The sequence below is a fragment of the Colletotrichum costaricense genome, assembly GCF_030867565.1.
Source record: "Colletotrichum costaricense strain IMI 309622 chromosome Unknown Scaffold_16.1, whole genome shotgun sequence".
Classification (NCBI taxonomy): domain Eukaryota; kingdom Fungi; phylum Ascomycota; class Sordariomycetes; order Glomerellales; family Glomerellaceae; genus Colletotrichum; species Colletotrichum costaricense.
In genome coordinates, this window is record NW_026848245.1 from 90,285 (window position 1) to 111,455 (window position 21,171).

Sequence of the window (21,171 nt, forward strand, 5' to 3'; positions counted from 1 at the left end):
ATAGTGTGTAATATGATTGGAGTTAAGCTGTGATATTACAAACTCAATGGTGCAAATTCTCAACCCGCTGAGTCCTCATAAACGCCAATCCAAGTCAGATAACGACAAAACGCCACAACTCATCCTCGCTTGCCCCCAATTCCCTTCAATGAGCGAGCTTCTTGGCTTCTTTCTCTTCGGCGTACGCAAGCCCAGAATAATCAGGAAGTTGCCAGCCCGGCACATCATCTGATTGGAGTCGCTGGAGAATCTTGTCGATCCTCAAAGTCGACACCAACCACAAGATCGTGTACAGAATTGAAATAACCCACGACGAGTTGGGGTAGATCCAGGACGGCTTAAAACCAATGTCTTGAACTTCCTTCATGAGCTCCAAAATCTCATTGTTGTATGACTCGAGGGCGGCAGGAATACCGTCCGTCGCCTTCCCTGAAGACCCCGAGCAGTGTTTGGAGATCTCGCCAGCGAGCACGTAGGCACCGATGAACGCGCATGTCGTGCCCCGGCCCGTCAAGACGCTGGGTGCATATCCCGCATCTCCAAGAAGGGCCACACGATTCTTGTAGCACTTGCCCATGCGTATCTGTCCAATCTCGACACAGTAAAAGTCATTGGAAACACCGTCTTCGTTGAGCGCATCGCAAAAGCGGTCGGCTTGCCAGCCAGCATCCTTGAAGAGCTCTGACCACACCTGCTTCTGCCGTACAAGATCGCGGCTTCTTTCCGTTTCGATGAGAAGCTTCTCCGTCTCCTTGTCTGGTGGACACACGGCGAGGTATGCCTGGGTCGTCTCAGGATTGTCGTTTCTGGAAAAGAGCACACGCTTCTTGGGGCACACGCACACCGTGGCGTAGTTGTCGTCCGTCTTCCATTTCGGGACGGTGTAAAAGGCCATATGCACGCCAAGAGGATAGAACGGATCCTTCTCACCAGGGCTGAGCATGAGCCGTCTCGTCTTGGATCCCTGACCATCAGCTCCGACCAGCAGGTCGAATGTGTCCGTGGTTCCGTCTGACAGGTGGACCGTTACCGAGCCTGCATCCTGTTCGAACGTCTCGATCTTGACACCAAAAATGTACTTCACTCCAAGTGCAGTCGTCTTATCGAAAAGCAGCCGAACCAAATCGCCGCGCATAATTTCAAATTCTGATGTAAAGCCCTGCTTGCCAACACCAGATTTGTTTGCTTCAAAGGTCGCCTGTGTCTTCCCTTTGCCGTTGACAAATCGGACGCCAGCTTCGTTGACCACCTTGTCGCGGATGAGTCCTTCGAGTCCCATGCGGCGCACAACAGTAACTCCTTGGCCTCGAAGGTCGATTTGTTGACCCTGAACGCGAAGGGAAGGGGATCGCTCAAGGATGGTTACATCGTGGCCGAGCTTCGCCAACCAGAACGCAAGGGCCGGGCCGCCAATGCCTCCACCTGAGATGAGAACTTTGAGGGAAGACATGTGATTGGGAGTGGTGCAGTTGAATAGTAGATTGGCGTACTGGTGAGAGCGTTTGCAAACTGTGTAGCTTGGACAAGCCACTCTGCTAGCCAGGCCTGCTGGGTGATGAAGGGTATCTATAGCATTAGTAGGATATGAATTGAAACGTTGTGCTCGATATGCGTCGCGATGTACACGGTGATGGCATCTCGATGGGCGCGACAACTCGGCGATGGGTATGGCCCGCAAGCCGACATCCATTTCGGGCTTTACGAGAGCGCTGTGGCATTAGTGACGTCAAGACTAGGAGCCGATTCCCGTGTGGCTGTGGTCGCACCAGCCAGCTTTTGGCTTCCATTGGTTGCTCCGAGTCAAGCGCGCCGCTTGTAAGCATGAGGAGAAATAGCTGTGAAACACTTTGGACTATTCAAGAAAACACCGGTTCGGTCCTGTTAAGACCTTCGGCCTTCGGACAGCTGGGAGACTCACTAACCGCAACGGTCCTACCGTACTGCCGCGTATTCGCTGCTGCTAGCTTTCAAGGGTGGGCCGTAGTCTCATTCGGCCAAATACAGTATTGTACGGCCGGTCCGTATTACTTGTAAACAGGCAAGACATGTTCCTGTCGGTCTTGGACAGACCGAGAAGAGTAGGCGGGGCTTACTGAGGTTGGTCATAGGCCCATAGAATTGTCCTTAGATAGATGTAGACTCTCGAGCCCATCAAAGCAAAATTCACCTGATTCTTTTTATTCAAGCTTTGGGTGTAATCTTTGAAGCATGCCACAAGCCACGTCTTGGTGAGCAGATGGTCTGTCTAGATTCCTGTAATCCTAACATAGACAACTGAGACTACTGTCGCGGCTCCTGAGAGAGAGCTCTGTGAAATAGCAATAGAGCGATTGAAACCTGTTAGGGGGCTACTCAAAACTTCGTCAAAAGACGATGTTTCTTGTATTTCGCCATGAGCTCAAGAGCCATTTACACTTAACTATACCGGCTAAGTCGTATGGAGCTAGTACGGCAAGGCATGAAGAGCCGTTCTTAGACGGTACCGCGTAAGTACTATGACATATGTCCATGATCTTTCGATTGGTTCATTGCGCCCGCAGAAGCTTCATGACAATCTCTATGAACGTGAAATGTAATGATCAAGGCTAAACCGTCACGTGCAGTGGTTCTCGATGATTCAGTCTCGTCGCTTCTAGGTTAAGATGCTCGGTCGACTAAAACCTATTGCGGAGATATCGAATTCCTGCGTGCACTGCATCAGTCGGCCGAACTTGCTCACCCCGTCTTTCTGGGACTGTATTTCGCAGGCGCTTGATCCAGGCTGCCTGGCTTTCGCATGTCTTTCGGCGTCTTTTTGGACCAGCTTCCATTTTTGCTTGACGGGATCTAGAGGATTCTATTGTACGAGAAGAATTGGATGAAATTTCACTATACACTATGGACTCGCTGTGTCAAAGTGGATCATTTCTCCCACTTGTTGTTTGCCTTTTCGCAACGGACATACGCTAGCTCATCTCAAACGACAACCCTGCCTATCTACGGAAGATATCCTTTGGCTTTGAATGCCCGTTCAAGGATAGCACGGATGACGTTCTCTTTCCTAAAATTGTATTCCATCACAGTCTCACCCAGCGAATTACTCATGCCTGCGGCCTCCGTCTTGGTCTTTGCATACAGATCTCTGTCATCGTCATGTTCAATCAACCACTCCTTCATGATGAGATGTCTGGCCAACTCGGCCGTCCCGACTTTGAAGACGTGTAGGTTACAGGAAAACGGCCTGTGCATGGCGAAGAAGCGATGTTCGTGCCACTCGGGCTCGCGCAAGAGGAACTGGAAGCCGGCCTTCTCAAGTGCGGGCGCGTAGGCGGCCTCATCCGTCGGGTTCTCAACGGCGAGGTCAATGTCGATGACGTCCTTGGCGGGAAGGTTTGGCACCGATGTCGAGCCGACATGGCTTATGCTGACAGCTACAGAACCGATGGCGTTCTCTATGAGAGACTTAATGTCTTGGAAATGTTGTGGCCACTCGGGGTTTGGGGGTTCGATGGAAAGTGCAGGTTTGGATGTTCGCGTTGCGATGCGTTGAATGATCGTTGGATCAAATTCATAGTGTTTGGCAATCTCTTCAATTGAGCAAGACATCTTTCCTAATGTCTTCTTGAATGATTTGTGACAGATTTCCTACAACACGCTGCACAGAATAATACGTGAATGCTGTCAAAACTGGTTTCTAGATTAAGGGATTGAGTCTATGTGGTGATGTGTCTAACGTGCTGTTATGAAGTACTCCAATACAGTCTAAATCGTCGCCAACCAAGGTGTGTTCCAGGGACGGCGTGAGTCATCCGGCGACTGTGTGGCTAGCATCGGATGCTACCTACAGCATCTGACCCCAGCTCACATCATCTTGATGCCTTTTCATGTTGCATGCCACGGCGACCGAAGCATCTAGGGATCCTCCAAGTCGACAAACCGATATGCCCAAAATGCGCACCAGATGAAAGTGATGCCACACAAAAAGAAGCTGACGAGGTAAAACACGGCGGCCTGGGTTGGTCAGTGATGCTCGTGAAAAAGAGCGAACCGGGTGATCAAACCTTGCTTGCTCCAACCCATCCCTGGCCGTCATACAATGGCGCGCAAACGTACACCGTCAATCCGCCGAGGAAGCAAATGGCCGAGTAGGCCATTAACATCATAGGCGCCTGCCACGTGAAGATCATATTCCACCGAACCTCTACAAACGGCATCTCCTTTGGGATCCACCCGCCCTTCTTCTTAATCTTGATGGCACGGATCTGCGGGATGGGAGGCACCTCCTCGAGTGGCGAGTGCATGGGCTCGACAGTCCTGCTGCGACGTATATAAAGGATCATGGCGAGGTCTTTGTCAACATTACGCGGCGTCGGGGATCGATGAAGAGTCTGAAAGATGAACTGCTCGGAGGCAGCGAGGAGGATGGAGAAGAGGGAGAAGGAGATGCTCGCGTGCCAAAATGCTGGGCTGAGCCAGTGCAATGAGTCGGGAGGCGGCCATGAAAAGCAACCGATGACGGCAGCTGAAATCAAGGTGCTCTGCGAGGAGTGAGTACATGATCGCGCAAAGCGAAGGCGTTGATGACTTACAGCAACTTGAACGAGCTGAAATTCGCTCAACTTTCGATCTCGCCATCGCTTCAGTTGTGCTGAAATTTCCTCGTCGGATTCGCGATCTTCAACAGCTTTGGCGATGGCTAATATCGGTAGCAAGGTGTTTTGCTGATAGAAGCGGTTGTATGGAAGGGTCAAGATGTCGGTGGCGATATGAGCAATCTTGCTGCTCAAGGTCACGGCAATAATCTAGACTGCGTCAGCGCAGGATGACCACGTTATACAGAATAAGGTTAAGTGAACCGTACGGCAATTTTGAGACCACGGTCGCTCTTGGGCACGCCTGGCGCATTGCCTGGTCCCCTTTCCGAATCCATCTCTGTGTGCATATCTTGATTATGATATTCATCTCTGCTATAGAGGCCCGGCGACTTTATAAAGGTCGCATCTACGGCGTACTGTAACCAGGCAGCTGGCTTGCAGGCCATGTGCAATATTTACACAAAGTAACGGATGACTGGCTGTCTTCTCGTGACCGCGCTGCTCCCCCACACCAACAGGTGATGTTTCCCCTCAAAGACTCCAGGTCATAATGTCTTAGACTAGCACCCTCACGAGCGGCGACAGACAGTCAGCTTGGCGTCAACTGACCAATAAAAGTCTTGTCGCAGCTATCAGGTAAGGCGAAGTGAACATGTTTCATGCTCGTCAACGAAACCTTCATAAGACGCAAGGCAACTTTATACCCGCGTGGAAGAGGCGGATGAAGGGCGAGGCCGCGCTAGCTCCCGTGTGTAGCTGAATACGAACACATGGTTGGGTGTGTGCAGGCCGAATTGGGCGGCTCAACCCTTTTTGATTTCAGCCTGGAACTTGCCAACCCACTGGGAAAACTCATCGCTTTCTCCAGTCCAAGGTGACTTGAGAAGTTCCGAAAGCCCAACGATCTCATCGAAGCACAGCTTCATTACTCGATCGATTTCATCAGGTGAGAGCTCGTAGAATGCGCCGGCAAGCTCGTCGAACATGTGCGGGAGTTTCCTGAGGACCCGCATCGACTCGTCCAGACGCTTAGGGATATCCGAGTTCTCGACCGGAAGGGAGGGTAGTGTCTTGAGTCGTCGCTTGATGATGGCCTGATATAGCAGCGTTGTCAGTCTCACGCGCTTCAGACAGGACTCGAGACGCTCGCGGATCTTGTCGGGGTCGTCGCGAGGAATCGTCCCCTGGTTCGCCATCATGTCGTCGATCATTTCCTGCGCCGAGGGCATCATGGAACCTAGGGCCGAATCGTGGTCCGCATCATTTACGGCATTATCATCATCATCGTCGTCGTCGTCATCGTCTTCGTCGTCTTCCGGCTCTTCGTCACCCCACTCCTTGAGCTCCTCCATGACATCCTTCAGCGTCGCCCTGAACTCTTCAACCTTTTTGATGAAGCAGCCGCCGATACCTCCGGTGGCAAATTGCACCAGATCGTCGCAAGCCGACCAAATAACACCAGTGGCAGCCATACTGCCCTTGCCAGGTGCACCCGTGGAGCCTGACTTTTGCGCTGTTGACAGAATCTTGCCATCCCTAGGGATCTTCTCAACCAGACCGCGGAGCTCCTTCAATACAGTGTAACATTTCCAAGCCAGATCTTTCCGAACAGTAGCCGTATATCGGTCTGCGTCACAAGCCTGGCCTGCGGTGGCGATGCCGGGAATCGGGCCGCCAACGAGTTCTCGGAGGACTTTGATGACGGCCGAGGGTGTGAAGGGTTCGTTGATGATGAGAACGGAAATCTTGGTTGAGTGCGCCTTGATCAGGGTAGCTGAATCACGAGCGAGAGCAAAGGCATCGACGGACGAGGTATCAGTCTGCTGAGGGGTGTCTTTGCCACTGTTGATGTTCTGGAGAACAGCCTCCAACTGCTGCATCAAGACGACAGCTGTGTCCGACAGAGCATTCAGAGCTGCTGGTGTAGTGGAGGAGTTTGAGGAAGCCATGTTGACGGGTCTGTGTGTCTCGCAAACACCTTGCAGGCCTCGGTGGTGGTCGACGCGGAGGTTTGCTCCGATATTGAAGATGTCCAGGCTACGAAAATTCAATATGACCAAAAATGCTGCAAAGTCATTGTGCCCCGCGTACTGGATGGAGGGGTATCTGGATAAGATACGTACCTTATTCGTCGCTTGGGCAGGTACGTACCGATCCTTCCCGCTCAAAAAGTGTCCAGTGCTCCTTCCTCAAGACTGGCGGCAGTCTCCAATTAGAACCCATAGTGATAAGAGCTGGTGGGGCAGACAGTGTCGATGATAGAGATACTGACACGTGACCGTCTTTGCAGCTGCCCGTCGCCAGCTCCGACACCCCTGTCAGCCCAACCCACCTTAGGCGTTTTGGGTGAGCTGGAAGTTCCACGAAGTAGTCCCGTACCTTCCTCTCCATAGTGTACAATACCTCACGTTTCCAACCCTCCAGTCTGTCACTTTGGATTGGATCTGGATAGCTTCACAACCACAACAAATCCCACAACAACGATCGAAACGCACGGATTGATGATCGATTCGATATCTTGAGAACCATCAAGATGCGTCAAAGCTACGGCATGGTGCTTTTGGGCACCTTTGTGTCTGCTGCTGCGCCCATCGCTGCAGCTAGCTTGCCTAGAGGTGTCGGTCCTGAATGTGAGTATCAGTCGGCAGTCGACCATCCAAGTCTCACCCAAATGGAGCAATTAGGCCATTTCAAGTTCATATGGGAGAAATGGAACAGGGTTTCTTTCTCTACATTCCCCTTCCTTTGTTACCTGACCAATTGGCCTGAAGCTTTGTCTTGAAGGTCCATGATCTGTCACTAACATGATTCCTTGCAGTCGCCAAGTTCTTCGAGCTCAAGCCCTCCTTCAAGTGCATAGGCCACCCCGAAATCAAACTTCGCTTCAGCCAGGTCAATGACAATAGCTGCGACTGTCCTGATGGCTCCGATGAGCCTGGCACCGCTGCCTGCGCGCACCTCGACCCCCTCTCCCCTCAGCAGCCATTCGCCGGCTCCCTGACGGGCACGACCAATACCTCCAATGCCCTCCCGGGCTTCTGGTGTGCCAATGAAGGTCACATTGGCGCCTATGTGCCTTTCATGTTCGTCAACGATGGCCACTGCGACTACGACGTCTGCTGCGACGGAAGCGAGGAGTACAGCAAGGTTGGTGGCCTCAAGTGCGCCAACAAGTGTGCGGAGATCGGAAAGGAGTATCGTCGCGTTGAAACTGCGCGTAAGGACGCCATCGATAAGGCTGCTAAGAGACGCAAGACGATGGCCAAGGAGTCTAGAGAGCTCCGCCGTCGTGTCGAGGCCAAGGTGACTAGCCTGAAGGACGAGGTCGCGGGTCTCGAGACCCGCAAGGAGGAGCTCGAGCAGAAGCTGCACGACATTGAGCGTTCTGAGAAGGGCAAGATTGTCAAGGGCGAGGGATCCGGCGGAAAGCTCGGCACTCTGCTCAACCTGGCCAAGACTCGCGTCACCGAACTCCGCGAGACCCTTGAGGATGTCGTTGCCCACCGCGACGAGCTCCAGAGCAAGGTGAAGGAGCTTGAGGGTATTCTCAGCCGCTTCAAGGAGGAGCACAATCCAAACTTCAACGATGAGGGTGTCAAGCGCGCCGTCAAGGGCTGGGAGGACTACGCTGCCAACCTTGCCAACGACCCACTGCCCGATGGCCTCGAGGCCGACATCAAGGAGGTTCTTGTCGAGGACAATGAGTCTTCAGGCATCAACTGGAAGGAGTTCGAGGAGGATGACGTTTCTGACACTGACATTCGTACGCGAGACCCTTGAACAAGATTGATGGTGAAAAAATATGGCTGACCATGCCTAGTCTACAACTTCGAGGCCTACCTCCCCGAGGGCATCCGCGAGTTCATCCACGGCAAGCTCTTGTCTTTCAGAGTCTGGATGATTGAAAATGGCCTGATTGCTGATAACAACAACGGCGGTGCCGAGTCTCGCCTGGTCAAGGCTGCCCGCGAGGCATTCAACTCGGCCAACAACGATCTCTCTGACAAGAAGCACCAGCTGGAGACCGAGCAGAAGGATCTGGAGAAGGACTACGGCACTGATGACATTTTCCGCATCTTAAGGGACAAGTGCGTCAGCACCGAGATTGGCGAGTACGAGTACGAGCTCTGCTGGATGGACAAGACCAACCAGAAGTCGAAGAAGGGCGGCGGTCACACCAACATGGGCAACTTTGTCCGCATCGACAAGGAGATGGCTGATGACGAGGAGCGCGTCGATGGCAAGAGCCTCGGCAAGGGCCTTCGCATGGTCATGCGGTACGAGAACGGCCAGGGTTGCTGGAATGGCCCTCAGAGACGTACTGATGTCTGGCTGGCCTGCAGTGAGACGGAGGAGCTTTGGAAGGTCACGGAGTCGGAGAAGTGCGTCTACAAGATGGAGGTGGGCACTCCTGCCGCCTGTGACGAGCTCCTTGAGCCTCCTACGCCCAAGGGCAAGGATGAGCTGTAGAGGCAGCAACGGCACGCAGCGTGTGTCCAGGAAGAATTCAGCATTGGGTCTGCTTAGCTTGGCGTCAGGTTCGTCTGCCTTAGACCGAGTAGAAAGGATGCATTAGGAATGGCCAAAACGTTTTTCGGTACTTGCAAATGGTGGTCTCTGATTCTTCGCGTAGGGTGAGCAACATGGAATAGGGGCCAAGGGGTATCATTTTTGTTTGTTCATTTGCGTTACAGCATGGCCTTTTCCCAGTTGGGACAGAATCAAGCTCTTGATGATGCCATCTTCCTCCGCCTGCTGAGCTCTTCTTGTTCAGCCAAGACCTTGGCTGTTAATGATGCGGCCATTGGATTGTTAATGTTGCTCGTCTTGCTCTCCTTCTTTGCAGCCTTTGCATCATCCGTAGCCCTCTTCTTCTCAGGCTTGTCGCCGTTGCCATTTTCCTTGGCATCATCCTCTGCCTTGCGCTTCTTTTTGCCGCCAGCTTTCTTGTCTTTCTTCAAGCCGTGTGTAAGCCCTGCAGCGGTCAAATCGTCCATTCTTTGCACCAGTTTCCTGAGATCGCGCTCCTCGGTTGGCAAGATTGGTACCACGTTCTCGCTCTTGAACTCTTCACTGCACTCTGGACATGCTGACTCTTGGATCTCCTTGATAGCAACCTCGGCAAACACATGCCCGCATGGTACCAGATAGACGGACTTGACTTGTGGGCCCAGCTCCTTGAGAGAGATGGGACAGACCCAGATATCCTTCTTGGTGCCTGGTGGTGTATGCTTGTGGAACTTGAGCTTGACAATATCGCGCAACGACTTGATGCCGGTCGAAGCAAATGTGAGTTCTTGGGATTCGGGATTAGATGGTGGCGACTCGGTGCTGTCGTCGGATGGCATGAGGCCTTGGAGGATGGATTCGTAATTGTATAGGCGACCGCGCCAGTCCGACACAATGTTCTCTTTGTCGAGGGGTTGATTCGACAAAGGATCGTTGCTCCAAGCGTGACCGAGGGACTCGAGGACGTTTGCCTTTAGCTCGCTGACGGTGAGGGCGCGGGCGGATTCCTTGACCAGCTCGCGACGTTTAGGAATGGATCCTCCATCGTTACCCATGGTGAAGAGTGGTTGAGGGAGGAGGGATTATGGAGTTGAGACGTGTGGGCGAGACTGCGAAAGTCAAAATGGCGAATGCTGCAGTTACTTCAATATAGAGCAGAGTGGTCTCGCTGCTTGTGTCTTGCCGTTGGTGTCCTAAGGTACTGTAAATGTTGCGCGAGATGTGATGTTGATTCTCGGGTGGTGTCTTGATCCAAGACTTCGAGTCGCGACGGAAGAAACACCTGGATGCGCATTCCTGAACGATAAGATAAGAAGACGGGGAAACGGAACCGGTGAAGTGGACAGGTCCCATAGCACCTTAGGTACCTACTCAGCATTAGGAATGGGAAGCTACAGGGGTAGCAACCGAGGGAAGGTCAGCCGAGAGACTCCCACCCACCAAAGCCACCACCCATCGCAGGCTGGAGCCGCTGAAGCTTCGGGGCGATTGGTTTAGGAATGGGGGTGCCACGGTGGGGCTGAGAACGGCCGAACAGTGCGGGGTATAGCGGGGCAAGGTCGAATCTGGGCAGCAGTGGCAGCTAAGCACTGCTAAGGTACGCAGTAGAGTGAGCTGGCAGGTACCGTGTGGAAACTGTGCATCAAGGTACCTTCCGTTCTTGCGCCGTTGCTCCCCCATGGTTGACCCTCCATTCCCGTGTCGCACTTTCCGTCACTGCAGACTGCAGACTAACTGCCCTGGCCTGGTCAATTCATCTTTTGAACCTCCCGTCGTCACTTCCATCCCCAAAGACCTCCTTCATCACATACCTTGTTTGTGCAACCCAAGCACTCCCACCTTTTTCTCTTTCACCTCCACCACTTCGCATCGCAACGGACAGTGGGATTTGGTGCAGCTGTCACTTTGGCAATCCCCTCTTTGTGTACCATTCCATCGCGCGCGCGACTCCTCATTTGACAATCACCCACTGCGAACAAGCACCAAACGACGAGCGCTGAGCACCACGAACCCCAGAAACCCTCGACCCGATCCGATTCCTCCTATACTCAGTCGATGTTTCTCCCATTCTGATACTCGAACGCTCGGGTGCGCCAGCCAGTGAGCCATGGCGACCCAACAGCAGATCGCCCTCGAGCGACTTGACAATCTTGTCAGGGACTTGAGGTCTCGGTATTTTCCCTTTCCCCCATCTCCAACGCCAAGTCAGAATCAAAATCGATTCGCCTTTTGCGCAGCTTCTAACCAGCTCAAAGATCCTCAGACGAAGTCAGGAAGCGTGCAGCGCTGCAGCTTAGAGAGCTGGTGCTAGTCTGTCATCGAGGTAAGCCTTCCATCCCCCTCTCGGCACCATATCATTTTCGCGACAGCGAGCTGACAGCCCACCTTTGCAGACCTTCCCCTCGATCAATTCAACACCATCTACGGTCAGGTCAACAACAAGATCACCCAGCTCATCTCCCACGGAAATGACTCTTCCGAACGCCTGGGCGGCGTCTACGCCCTCGATGCCCTCGTCGATATTGAAGTTTCCGAGCAATCGACAAAAATGTTTGCTCGCTTCAACCAGAACCTCAAAACCATCCTGCGCGGCAAGGATATCAACCCCATGCAGGCCGCCGCGATCGCTCTGGGAAAAATGTGCCGGCCAGGCGGTTCTATGATAAGCGAGCTGGTCGAGTCCGAAACCCAGATGGCCCTCGAGTGGCTGCAGAGCGAAAGAGTCGAGGAACGCCGATACAGTGCCGCTCTTGTCTTGCGCGAGCTTGCCAGGCAGGCACCTACACTCATGTACAACTATGTCGGCTTGGTCTTGGACCTCATCTGGAACAGCTTGAGAGACAATCGCCACCTCATCCGCGCCACCTCCGCAGAAACCGTCGCCGCATGCTTCCGGATCATTAGAGAGCGAGACCAGGAACTCAAGCAGACGTGGATGGAGAAGGCTTACGCCGAACTTATGCGCGGGCTGCAGCACGGCACCGTCGAGTACATCCACGCCTCTCTTCTTATGTTGAAGGAGCTTCTGGAACAAGGCGGCATGTTCATGCAGGACCACTACCCTGAAGCCTGCGAAATCGTCCTGCGTTACAAGGACCACCGCGACGTCACCATCCGTAAGACCGTCGTCTTACTTATCCCAGACCTCGCGAGCTACTCTCCCGCAGAGTTTGACCGAAGTTACCTCCACAAGTTCATGGTCTACCTCTCTGGTATGCTGAAGAAGGACAAGGAGAGGAACGACGCGTTTCTTGCTATCGGCAACATCGCAAACTCGGTCAAGAGCGCCATCGCCCCGTATCTCGACGGTGTTATGACCCACGTCAGAGAAGGGCTTAGCTTGGCAGCTCGCAAGAGAGGTTCGGTCGACGCAGTCTTTGAGTGCATAAGTCGCCTCGCTGTTGCCGTTGGCCAGACCCTCAGCAAATACATGGAGGCTCTCCTCGACCCAATCTTCGAATGCGACCTGACACCAAAACTGACGCAGGCCCTCGTCGATATGGCTTTCTACATCCCGCCGGCCAAGGATACCATCCAGAACCGATTGCTCGATATGCTCAGCATGGTCCTTTGTGGAGAACCTTTCAAGCCCCTGGGAGCCCCTCACCCAAACACTCTTACAGCTGTGCCCGCTGTTCCCAAGGATTCAAAAGATCCTTTGGCCTACGAGCATCGCAAAGCAGAGGTCAAGCTTGCACTCAACACCCTTGGCAGCTTTGACTTCACGGGACACGTTCTCAATGAGTTTGTCCGTGACGTCGCTGTGAAGTACGTTGAGGATGAAGATCCAGAAACAAGAGAGGCTGCTGCTCTTACTTGCTGCCAGCTTTACGTGCGCGACCCCATTGTCAACCAGACTAGTTATCATGCACTGCAGGTCGTTGGCGATGTGATAGAGCGATTGCTTACTGTGGGCGTATCGGACCCTGAGCCGAATATTAGACGGACAGTCCTTGCTGCCCTCGACGAGCGTTTCGATAGGCATTTGGCCAAGGCAGAGAACATCCGCACCTTGTTCTTTGCCCTCAACGATGAAGTCTTTGCCATCAGAGAGGTTGCAATCTCGATTATTGGTCGTCTTGCCCGATACAATCCGGCATACGTCATCCCCTCTTTGCGCAAGACCCTTATCCAGCTTCTCACCGAGCTTGAGTTCTCTGATGTTGCGAGAAACAAGGAGGAGAGTGCCAAGCTACTCAGCTTGTTGGTTCAAAACGCCCAAGGACTGGTCAAGCCATATGTCGACCCAATGATGTCCGTCCTCTTGCCCAAGGCCAATGACCCCAGCGCTGCTGTGGCTGCGACAATCTTGAGGGCCATTGGCGAGCTTGCCACCGTCGGAGGCGAGGAAGTGTTGCCATACAAGGACAAGCTGATGCCCCTCATCATTGAAGCTCTACAAGATCAGAGCTCAAACAACAAGCGCGAGGCTGCCCTGCATGCTCTCGGCCAGCTGGCCAGCAACTCCGGATATGTGATTGAGCCTTATCTGGAATACCCGCAGCTCCTGGAGCTACTCCAAGGCATCATTCGAACAGAAGGCCAACGCGGACCTCTTCGACAGGAAACCATCAAGCTGATGGGTATTCTGGGAGCTTTGGACCCCTACAAGTACCAACAAGTGGAGCAGCGTCGGCCGGATGCTCAGAGACGTGTTGAGACCACGCAAATGACGGACATTTCTCTCATGATGACTGGTCTCACTCCATCTAGCAAGGAGTACTTTCCGACAGTTGTCATCAATGCTCTCCTGCAGATCCTCAAGGACAACTCCCTCTCGAGTCATCATGCATCTGTGATCGAGGCAATCATGAACATCTTCCGCACCCTTGGCTTGGAGTGTGTGTCCTTCCTTGATCGGATCATCCCCGCCTTCCTGGGTGTAATTCGTGCCGCAGACAAAACTCGCCTGGATTCGTACTTCAGCCAGCTGGCTACTCTGGTGTCAATCGTCCGACAGCACATTCGCAACTTCTTGCCTGAAATTGTCGAGATCTGTCAGGAATTCTGGAACACCACGACCAACCTACAATCGACCATCATGAGCCTGGTGGAGGCCATCTCTCGTTCCTTGGAGGGCGAGTTCAAGATTTACCTGGCAGGCTTGCTGCCTCTCATGCTTGGCGTGCTGGAGAAGGACACCACCACGCGGCGCACGCCTTCTGAAAAGGTTCTCCACGCCTTTCTTGTCTTCGGATCTAGTGCCGAGGAGTACATGCACTTGATCATTCCTGTTATTGTCAGAACGTTCGAAAAGCAAGGGCAGCCCCCTCCGTTGAGAAAGCAGGCGATTGAGACGATTGGCAAGATTACGTATCAGGTCAACTTGAACGACTACGCCGCAAAGATTATCCATCCCCTCACTCGAATTCTCGGCAGTGGGGATATTGCCCTGCGGATCGCAGCTCTAGACACGCTATGCGCCTTGATCCAGCAACTCGGCAAAGACTATCTTCACTTCATGGGCACGGTCAACAAAGTTCTCGCCCTGCACCAGATCCAGCACCAGAACTATGACTTGCTTGTCAACAAGCTCCAAAAGGGCGAGGTACTCCCGCAGGATCTCGGCGGCGGTGACCGCTTTGTCGACCGGGTCGATGATCAGGCAGCCTTTGCGGATCTGGGTGCGAAGAAGTTAGAGATGAATGCCATTCATCTCAAGCAGGCGTGGGATACGAAGGGCAAGTCAACCAAGGAGGATTGGCAGGAATGGCTTCGTAGATTCTCCACGACCTTGCTCACCGAATCACCCAACCACGCGCTCCGTGCCTGTGCCGCCCTCGCTAGCTCATACCTTCCGCTGGCCCGCGAGCTATTCAACTCCGCCTTCGTGTCTTGCTGGAGCGAGCTTTACGAACAATTCCAAGACGAGCTGATTCAAAATATCGAGAGCGCCATCAAGTCGGAGAACGTACCCCCTGATTTGCTCGGCCTCCTCCTCAACCTCGCCGAGTTTATGGAACACGACGACAAGGCCCTGCCCATCGACATCAGAGTTCTCGGTCGAGAGGCTGCTCGTTGCCACGCTTACGCCAAGGCGCTTCACTACAAGGAGTTGGAGTTCTTGCAGGACCAGAGCAGCGGTGCGGTTGAAGCTCTTATTGTGATCAACAACCAACTCCAGCAGTCTGACGCAGCCATCGGTATCCTCCGTAAAGCACAACTTTACAAAGAGGGGATTCAACTTAGAGAGACGTGGTTCGAAAAGCTGGAGAGATGGGAGGAAGCTCTTGCTTTCTACTCGAAGCGCGAGTCGGAAGTTCCGGAAGATAAGCCCGTTCCTGTCGAGATTATCATGGGTAAAATGCGGTGCTTACACGCTCTCGGCGAGTGGGAAGCTCTTGCTGGTATTGCAGGCACAACCTGGGCCAACTCGTCGCCCGACGTACAGCGCCTCATTGCGCCGCTCGCAACAGCCGCCGCATGGGGCCTCAGCAAGTGGGATTCTATGGACAACTACTTGCAATCCATGAAGCGGTACTCTACTGATCGTTCCTTCTTTGGCGCTATTCTCGCCCTGCACCGCAATCAGTTTAGGGAAGCTGTCAATTGCGTGCAGCAAGCTCGAGAGGGACTTGATACCGAGCTCAGTGCGTTGGTTAGTGAGTCGTACAATCGCGCGTATCAGGTCGTCGTCAGAGTCCAAATGCTGGCCGAGCTAGAAGAGCTCATCGTCTACAAGCAGACAGACGACAAAAAGAAGGCGACAATGCGGCGCACCTGGGAGACGAGACTCAAGGGATGCCAGCGCAACGTGGAGGTTTGGCAGAGAATGCTGCGCCTTCGCAACCTGGTCATTACGCCCACGGAGAACATGCACATGTGGATCAAGTTTGCCAACCTTTGCCGCAAGTCTGGTCGCATGGGCCTGGCCGAAAAGTCTCTGAAGTCAATCATTGGTGTCGAGGCTCCGCTGGAGACCCTGATCCCTTACTGGAACGAGAGACAGCAGCAGAACGCCGCCATGCCGCGAAACATCCCATCGCAGGTCATCTATGCTATGCTCAAGTACGAGTGGGAAGTCGGTCAGCAGCCCGCGTTCCGTACCTCTGGCATTGCTGAGCGCACTTTGTACTGCCTGCGCAAGTTTACAAACGACTCGGCGCACCGCTACGAGGCGACTAAGGCGCATCTTACGGCACAGGCTCCCAATGGAATGGACTTGTCGAGTGACTACGGATTCCCGCACCAGATCGACCCCAGTCTGATGAATCCTCAGACTCAAAAGGCACTCTACGACCAGACCGTTCTGTTGGCCAAGTGCTACCTGCGCCAGGGTGAATGGCTCATCGACCTGAACAAGGAGAACTGGCAGTACGAGCACGTCCAGGATATCTTAACCTCGTACTCGCAGGCTACCAAGTACAACCCGCGCTGGTACAAGGCTTGGCACGCTTGGGCTCTGGCCAACTTTGAGATTGTCCAGGCCTTGTCTACTCGTGGTGAGAGAACTGATCACATGGTTGTTGAGCACGTGGTTCCGGCTGTCAGAGGCTTCTTCAAGTCAATCGCGCTGTCTGCGGGAAGCTCTCTGCAGGACACACTCCGCCTTCTGACACTGTGGTTCACGCATGGTGCCAGTGCCGATGTTAATGCCGCCGTCACTGAAGGTTTCACCAATGTCAGCGTCGACACCTGGCTGGAAGTCATTCCCCAGCTCATCGCTCGAATCAACCAGCCGACGCGCCGCGTTCAGCAGTCGATTCATAGCCTCCTCGCAGATGTTGGTAGGGCTCATCCGCAGGCGCTGGTCTACCCGCTGACGGTAGCGATGAAATCTTCGCAAAACACCCGCCGTTCGAGGTCTGCTGCTCAGATTATGGATAGTATGCGTCAACACAGCGCCAACCTCGTTTCCCAAGCCGACATTGTCAGCCACGAGCTTATCAGGGTCGCGGTTCTTTGGCATGAACAATGGCACGAGGGTCTCGAGGAGGCATCGCGACTGTACTTTGGTGATCATAACATCGAAGGCATGTTTGCCACTCTCGAGCCTCTTCATGATCAACTCGAGCGCGGTCCAGAGACTCTTCGCGAGATCTCCTTTACGCAAGCCTTTGGCAGAGATCTCACCGAGGCTCGCGAGTGGTGCCGTCAGTACGAGGCCAGCAGAGACGTCAATGATCTCAATCAGGCTTGGGATCTCTACTATCAAGTATTCCGGCGCATCTCACGACAGTTGCCCCAGCTCACAACGCTTGAGCTACCTTACTGCTCGCCCAAGCTACTGGCCGCCAAGGATCTTGATCTCGCTGTGCCTGGAACTTACCGCAGTGGTCAACCCATTGTCCGCATCATGGAGTTTGAGGGTACCTTTACTGTTATTAATAGTAAGCAGAGGCCTCGCAAGCTCAACATTAGCGGCAGCGATGGTGTTTCATACGCCTTTTTGCTCAAGGGCCACGAGGATATTCGCCAAGACGAACGAGTTATGCAGTTGTTCGGTTTGTGCAATACCTTGTTGGCGAACGATTCTGAATGTTACAAGCGTCACTTGAACATCCAACGATACCCGGCTATCCCGTTGTCACAAAACTCGGGTCTGCTGGGCTGGGTGCCCAACAGTGACACTCTTCACGTGCTAATAAGGGAATACCGTGAAAGCAGGAAGATTCTCCTTAATATCGAGCATCGCATCATGCTCCAGATGGCTCCCGACTACGACAACCTCACTCTCATGCAGAAGGTTGAAGTGTTCGGCTATGCACTGGACAATACTACTGGCCAGGATCTCTATCGGGTATTGTGGCTTAAGAGTAAGAGTTCAGAAGCATGGCTGGAGCGCCGCACCAATTACACACGCTCTTTGGGCGTCATGTCGATGGTTGGATACATTCTCGGTCTTGGTGACCGTCATCCGTCCAACCTCATGCTCGACCGCGTAACAGGCAAGATTATCCACATCGACTTTGGCGACTGCTTTGAAGTGGCTATGAAACGCGAGAAGTACCCAGAGCGTGTGCCGTTCCGACTGACCCGCATGCTCACCTACGCCATGGAAGTCAGCAACATCGAGGGAAGCTTCCGTATCACCTGCGAGCATGTCATGAGAGTCTTGCGAGACAACAAGGACAGCGTGATGGCTGTCTTGGAAGCGGTATGTTTCTTCTCCCAGTCCATGTCTTGAATCCTCCAAGCTAATCGCCTCGCAGTTCATTCACGATCCTCTCCTGACCTGGCGCCTTACTAATGCTGCCAGTCCGGCGGGACCTAACTTCCGATCTGAACGCGAGACTTCGCTTGCTGGCCCGCAAGCTGCCAGAGCACGCCGTCCCTCTGTTCTCGACGCAGACGTGGCGCCGTCGGAGCTGCTTGCCACAGGAGATCCCGGTATGCCCGGGGGCCCCGTCGCGCGCTCCCGGTCAAGAACAAACTCATCAATGGCACACGAGGGCAGTGTTGTTAATGGCAACAACGGACCGGACCCCACCGAAATCCAAAATGCTCGGGCCGTCGAGGTGCTCGATCGCGTCTCTCAGAAGTTGACTGGCAAGGACTTCAAGCCGAACGAGGAGCTTGATGTAATAAACCAGGTCAATAAGCTCATCACGGAGGCGACAAAGTTGGAGAATCTCTGCCAGCACTACATAGGATGGTGCAGCTTCTGGTAATCCCGATGTTGTTTCAGGTTTGGGTGAGGGATTGAGAGCACCCATGGTTCTCAAAGGGCTTTCATGTGGATACGAACTCGGTGGGTTCGTGGGAAGGGTTACGCTTATGTGAGCGCTCGCGGCGGTGTTTGCGGTATTTCTCTTCAGTGTGTTTTTAACTCTTCTGGCATGTTGCCAGGCGTTTTCGTTTTCGTTGGTTTTGTTAGTGTATACCAGGTCAAGGGTCAAGGGCTTTAGCAGTACATTCTGGACTTTGCAGACGGCCTCTTTTGTTTCTCGAGGTATCATGGCATGGCGTCGTGGTAGACAGAAAATCAATCAATGGGTAATTTCAAAGGGAAGAGTTGCATCTAAGTGGTGTCTAAGGTATGGATGTCCAGGTAAAACCAATCAAACGCTGGTCACGGCAATGCATTCTCGTCTTTGAGATGACGCTCTTAACTCATTGGTGACCTCTTGGCCTACGCCTTTTTCAGGGTGACGCCGAACGCTCGCGGCGAAATGCTCTCGGCCGACCCATCCTCGGCAATGGTGATGGTGAAGTCGTCCAAAGCGAGGTAGTTGTAGGTCTTGCGATCGATCAAGCCCCATGTCTGACAGTCACCGTCGGGGTATACAAGTTTGTCACCAACGTCCGGCTCGTCGTGGTTCTTGTACACGGCACGCCATGACCACTGGTCGCCCACTCTCATGTTGGTGGGGTAGACCCTGCCGCTGACGTTGAAAGCCTGAATCTTGGAGCCGACGCCGTAGCTGGGGATGTGAGAGAGCACGTCGAAGCCGCGTACGGTGTAGTTTGTCAGAGACAAGCCTGGGCCGTCGTCGATGGATAGTGTTAGCGTCGAGTTTGATTTCTCGTCGATGTACTCTCCCGCCAAGACTGCGGCCGCATGCTCCTTGTTCGCTTTCTCGAGGGCTGGGATGAGGGCTTGGATGACGGGGGAGATGACTTGAGAGGGGAACTGGAAGGTGCCTGCGGCTTCGGCACCGGCGGTGAGGATGGAGATGACGAGGTCGTAGTCGGGGATGAGGAGGAGGACATTGGTGTATAGGCCGAGGTCGCCGGACTTGGTGTAGATGCTGACGGGGACGCCTGAGTCGAGAAGAGTGGAAGTGGTCCAGATCTCCCAGGGTGCGCCGATGGAATAGCCGCGGGAGGAGGTGAAGGCGCGTGGCTTCAACCAGGAACCTGTGTCGATGCCGACCTTGTCGGAGAGAATCGCGGTTCCGAAGGTAAGCATGTCGCGGGTGTTTGTGTAGATGCCGCCGGCAGCAGCATATGCGCCGAGGTCGCCGCCCCAGGTGGGTTCCTGGAAGGGAATGAAGCCTGAGCCCTTTGCCGGTGTGGCGATGGAAGTCTTGGTCAGGCCGAGAGGTTTAAGGATGGTGTCGGTGAGGATGGTTTCATAGGTTTGGTTGGACGCCGCTTCGACTGCGATGGCGAGGAGGGCGATGCCGATGTTGGAGTAGACGGGGGTGGTGTGTGGGCGGAAGACGAGGGGTTTCTCATTGAGGCCGTGGAGAAGGTCTGTATGCTGTCAGAGGTCTGCCATGGGATTGTACAGATGGGAAATATGGCTTACCTTTTCTTGAGCAGGGCTTGGTGCCGAGGAGACCGGAGCAAGTCGGCTTGGTGTCGTTGGACACAGGGGGAAGACCCATCGATGCCCAGGCGCCGGGGAAGACGGCGAGGTCAGTGGCGACTTGACACTTTTAGTATTGTAAAGTTGAGGAAGATTGACGAGGAGTAAACTTACTGTCGCCGCCCAGTCCGGAGACATGAGAAGCCAAGTCTTCAATAGTGATATTGTCCCACGGGATGAAGTTGATCTGGCCTTCATTCTTCACGGCATCGGTCTTGAGTTGCGGCAGGTACTTGGTTACGGGATCGGTCCCCTTGATTTGCGAGTTTTTCAGAGCGGCGAGGGTTGTGAAGACCTTGGTAATGCTTCCTCCACGGTATACGGTGTCGATATCGACCTTTACAACACTGCGGTTATCTGCGACGGGAGGTGTGTAGTGCCAATCGAAGAGGGGCGCATCTTCGTGTATGGACTTGACGCCAATGGAGATTGCAGTGAAGTTCAGAACGGAGGTGAAGTTGACGAGGCCTTCTTGGATTTGGAGGATGGTTTCCTGTACTATTGTCGAGTTGCTTGGTGTTTTGGAGGAGGGTAACGTCGGCCCTAATGGCGGGCAGGGATTGGCTTGGGAGGCAGTGATTAAAGAGATTGCCGCGAGGGCAAGGAGTGAAGTTTTGAGCACCATCTCGAGAGATGCTCAATCACGGATGGTGAGTGGGAAACGATACACTAGTAAGATTCGTGAACTTGAGTTGTCTCGTTTAGAGAAAGCCCTTCTCGGAGTCGTCGCCCATCCAGACTCAATTATATCGTTTTTACAAGACTAAGATTCCTAATACGTTTGTACGAATGTTTCGCCCTGCGACGCCCTGCGAGTCTCTAGGCAGAAGCTAT

General features: G+C 53.6%; 7 protein-coding genes across 7 annotated transcripts; 2 read left to right on the forward strand and 5 right to left on the reverse strand.

The window, feature by feature from the left end:
- Window positions 1–145: 145 nt before the first annotated feature.
- CCOS01_12802 (oxidoreductase) lies at window positions 146–1,450 on the reverse strand (the record flags this gene model as incomplete). Its single annotated transcript, XM_060460950.1, has 1 exon — window positions 146–1,450. The coding sequence occupies one exon, from the start codon at window positions 1,448–1,450 to the stop codon at window positions 146–148; it is 1,305 nt and encodes a 434-aa protein (XP_060308152.1).
- A 1,526-nt stretch (window positions 1,451–2,976) lies between these two features.
- Window positions 2,977–5,020, reverse strand: CCOS01_12803 (uncharacterized protein; the record flags this gene model as incomplete). Its single annotated transcript, XM_060460951.1, has 4 exons — window positions 2,977–3,403; window positions 4,093–4,517; window positions 4,569–4,781; window positions 4,841–5,020. 4 exons carry the CDS (start codon window positions 5,018–5,020, stop codon window positions 2,977–2,979), a joined length of 1,245 nt encoding a protein of 414 aa, XP_060308153.1.
- Window positions 5,021–5,377: 357 nt separating this feature from the next.
- CCOS01_12804 (uncharacterized protein) lies at window positions 5,378–6,523 on the reverse strand (the record flags this gene model as incomplete). The annotated part of the gene is made up of 1 exon (XM_060460952.1): window positions 5,378–6,523. One exon carries the CDS (start codon window positions 6,521–6,523, stop codon window positions 5,378–5,380), a length of 1,146 nt encoding a protein of 381 aa, XP_060308154.1.
- Window positions 6,524–7,107: 584 nt separating this feature from the next.
- On the forward strand, window positions 7,108–9,044 carry CCOS01_12805 (glucosidase II beta subunit-like protein; the record flags this gene model as incomplete). The annotated part of the gene is made up of 3 exons (XM_060460953.1): window positions 7,108–7,204; window positions 7,393–8,337; window positions 8,395–9,044. The coding sequence occupies 3 exons, from the start codon at window positions 7,108–7,110 to the stop codon at window positions 9,042–9,044; spliced, it is 1,692 nt and encodes a 563-aa protein (XP_060308155.1).
- A 251-nt stretch (window positions 9,045–9,295) lies between these two features.
- CCOS01_12806 (uncharacterized protein) lies at window positions 9,296–10,138 on the reverse strand (the record flags this gene model as incomplete). The annotated part of the gene is made up of 1 exon (XM_060460954.1): window positions 9,296–10,138. One exon carries the CDS (start codon window positions 10,136–10,138, stop codon window positions 9,296–9,298), a length of 843 nt encoding a protein of 280 aa, XP_060308156.1.
- Window positions 10,139–11,190: 1,052 nt separating this feature from the next.
- CCOS01_12807 (FAT domain-containing protein) lies at window positions 11,191–18,694 on the forward strand (the record flags this gene model as incomplete). The annotated part of the gene is made up of 4 exons (XM_060460955.1): window positions 11,191–11,255; window positions 11,339–11,406; window positions 11,477–18,180; window positions 18,236–18,694. The coding sequence occupies 4 exons, from the start codon at window positions 11,191–11,193 to the stop codon at window positions 18,692–18,694; spliced, it is 7,296 nt and encodes a 2,431-aa protein (XP_060308157.1).
- A 461-nt stretch (window positions 18,695–19,155) lies between these two features.
- CCOS01_12808 (beta-lactamase) lies at window positions 19,156–20,962 on the reverse strand (the record flags this gene model as incomplete). The annotated part of the gene is made up of 3 exons (XM_060460956.1): window positions 19,156–20,222; window positions 20,278–20,397; window positions 20,452–20,962. The coding sequence occupies 3 exons, from the start codon at window positions 20,960–20,962 to the stop codon at window positions 19,156–19,158; spliced, it is 1,698 nt and encodes a 565-aa protein (XP_060308158.1).
- Between the last annotated feature and the right edge of the window lie 209 nt (window positions 20,963–21,171).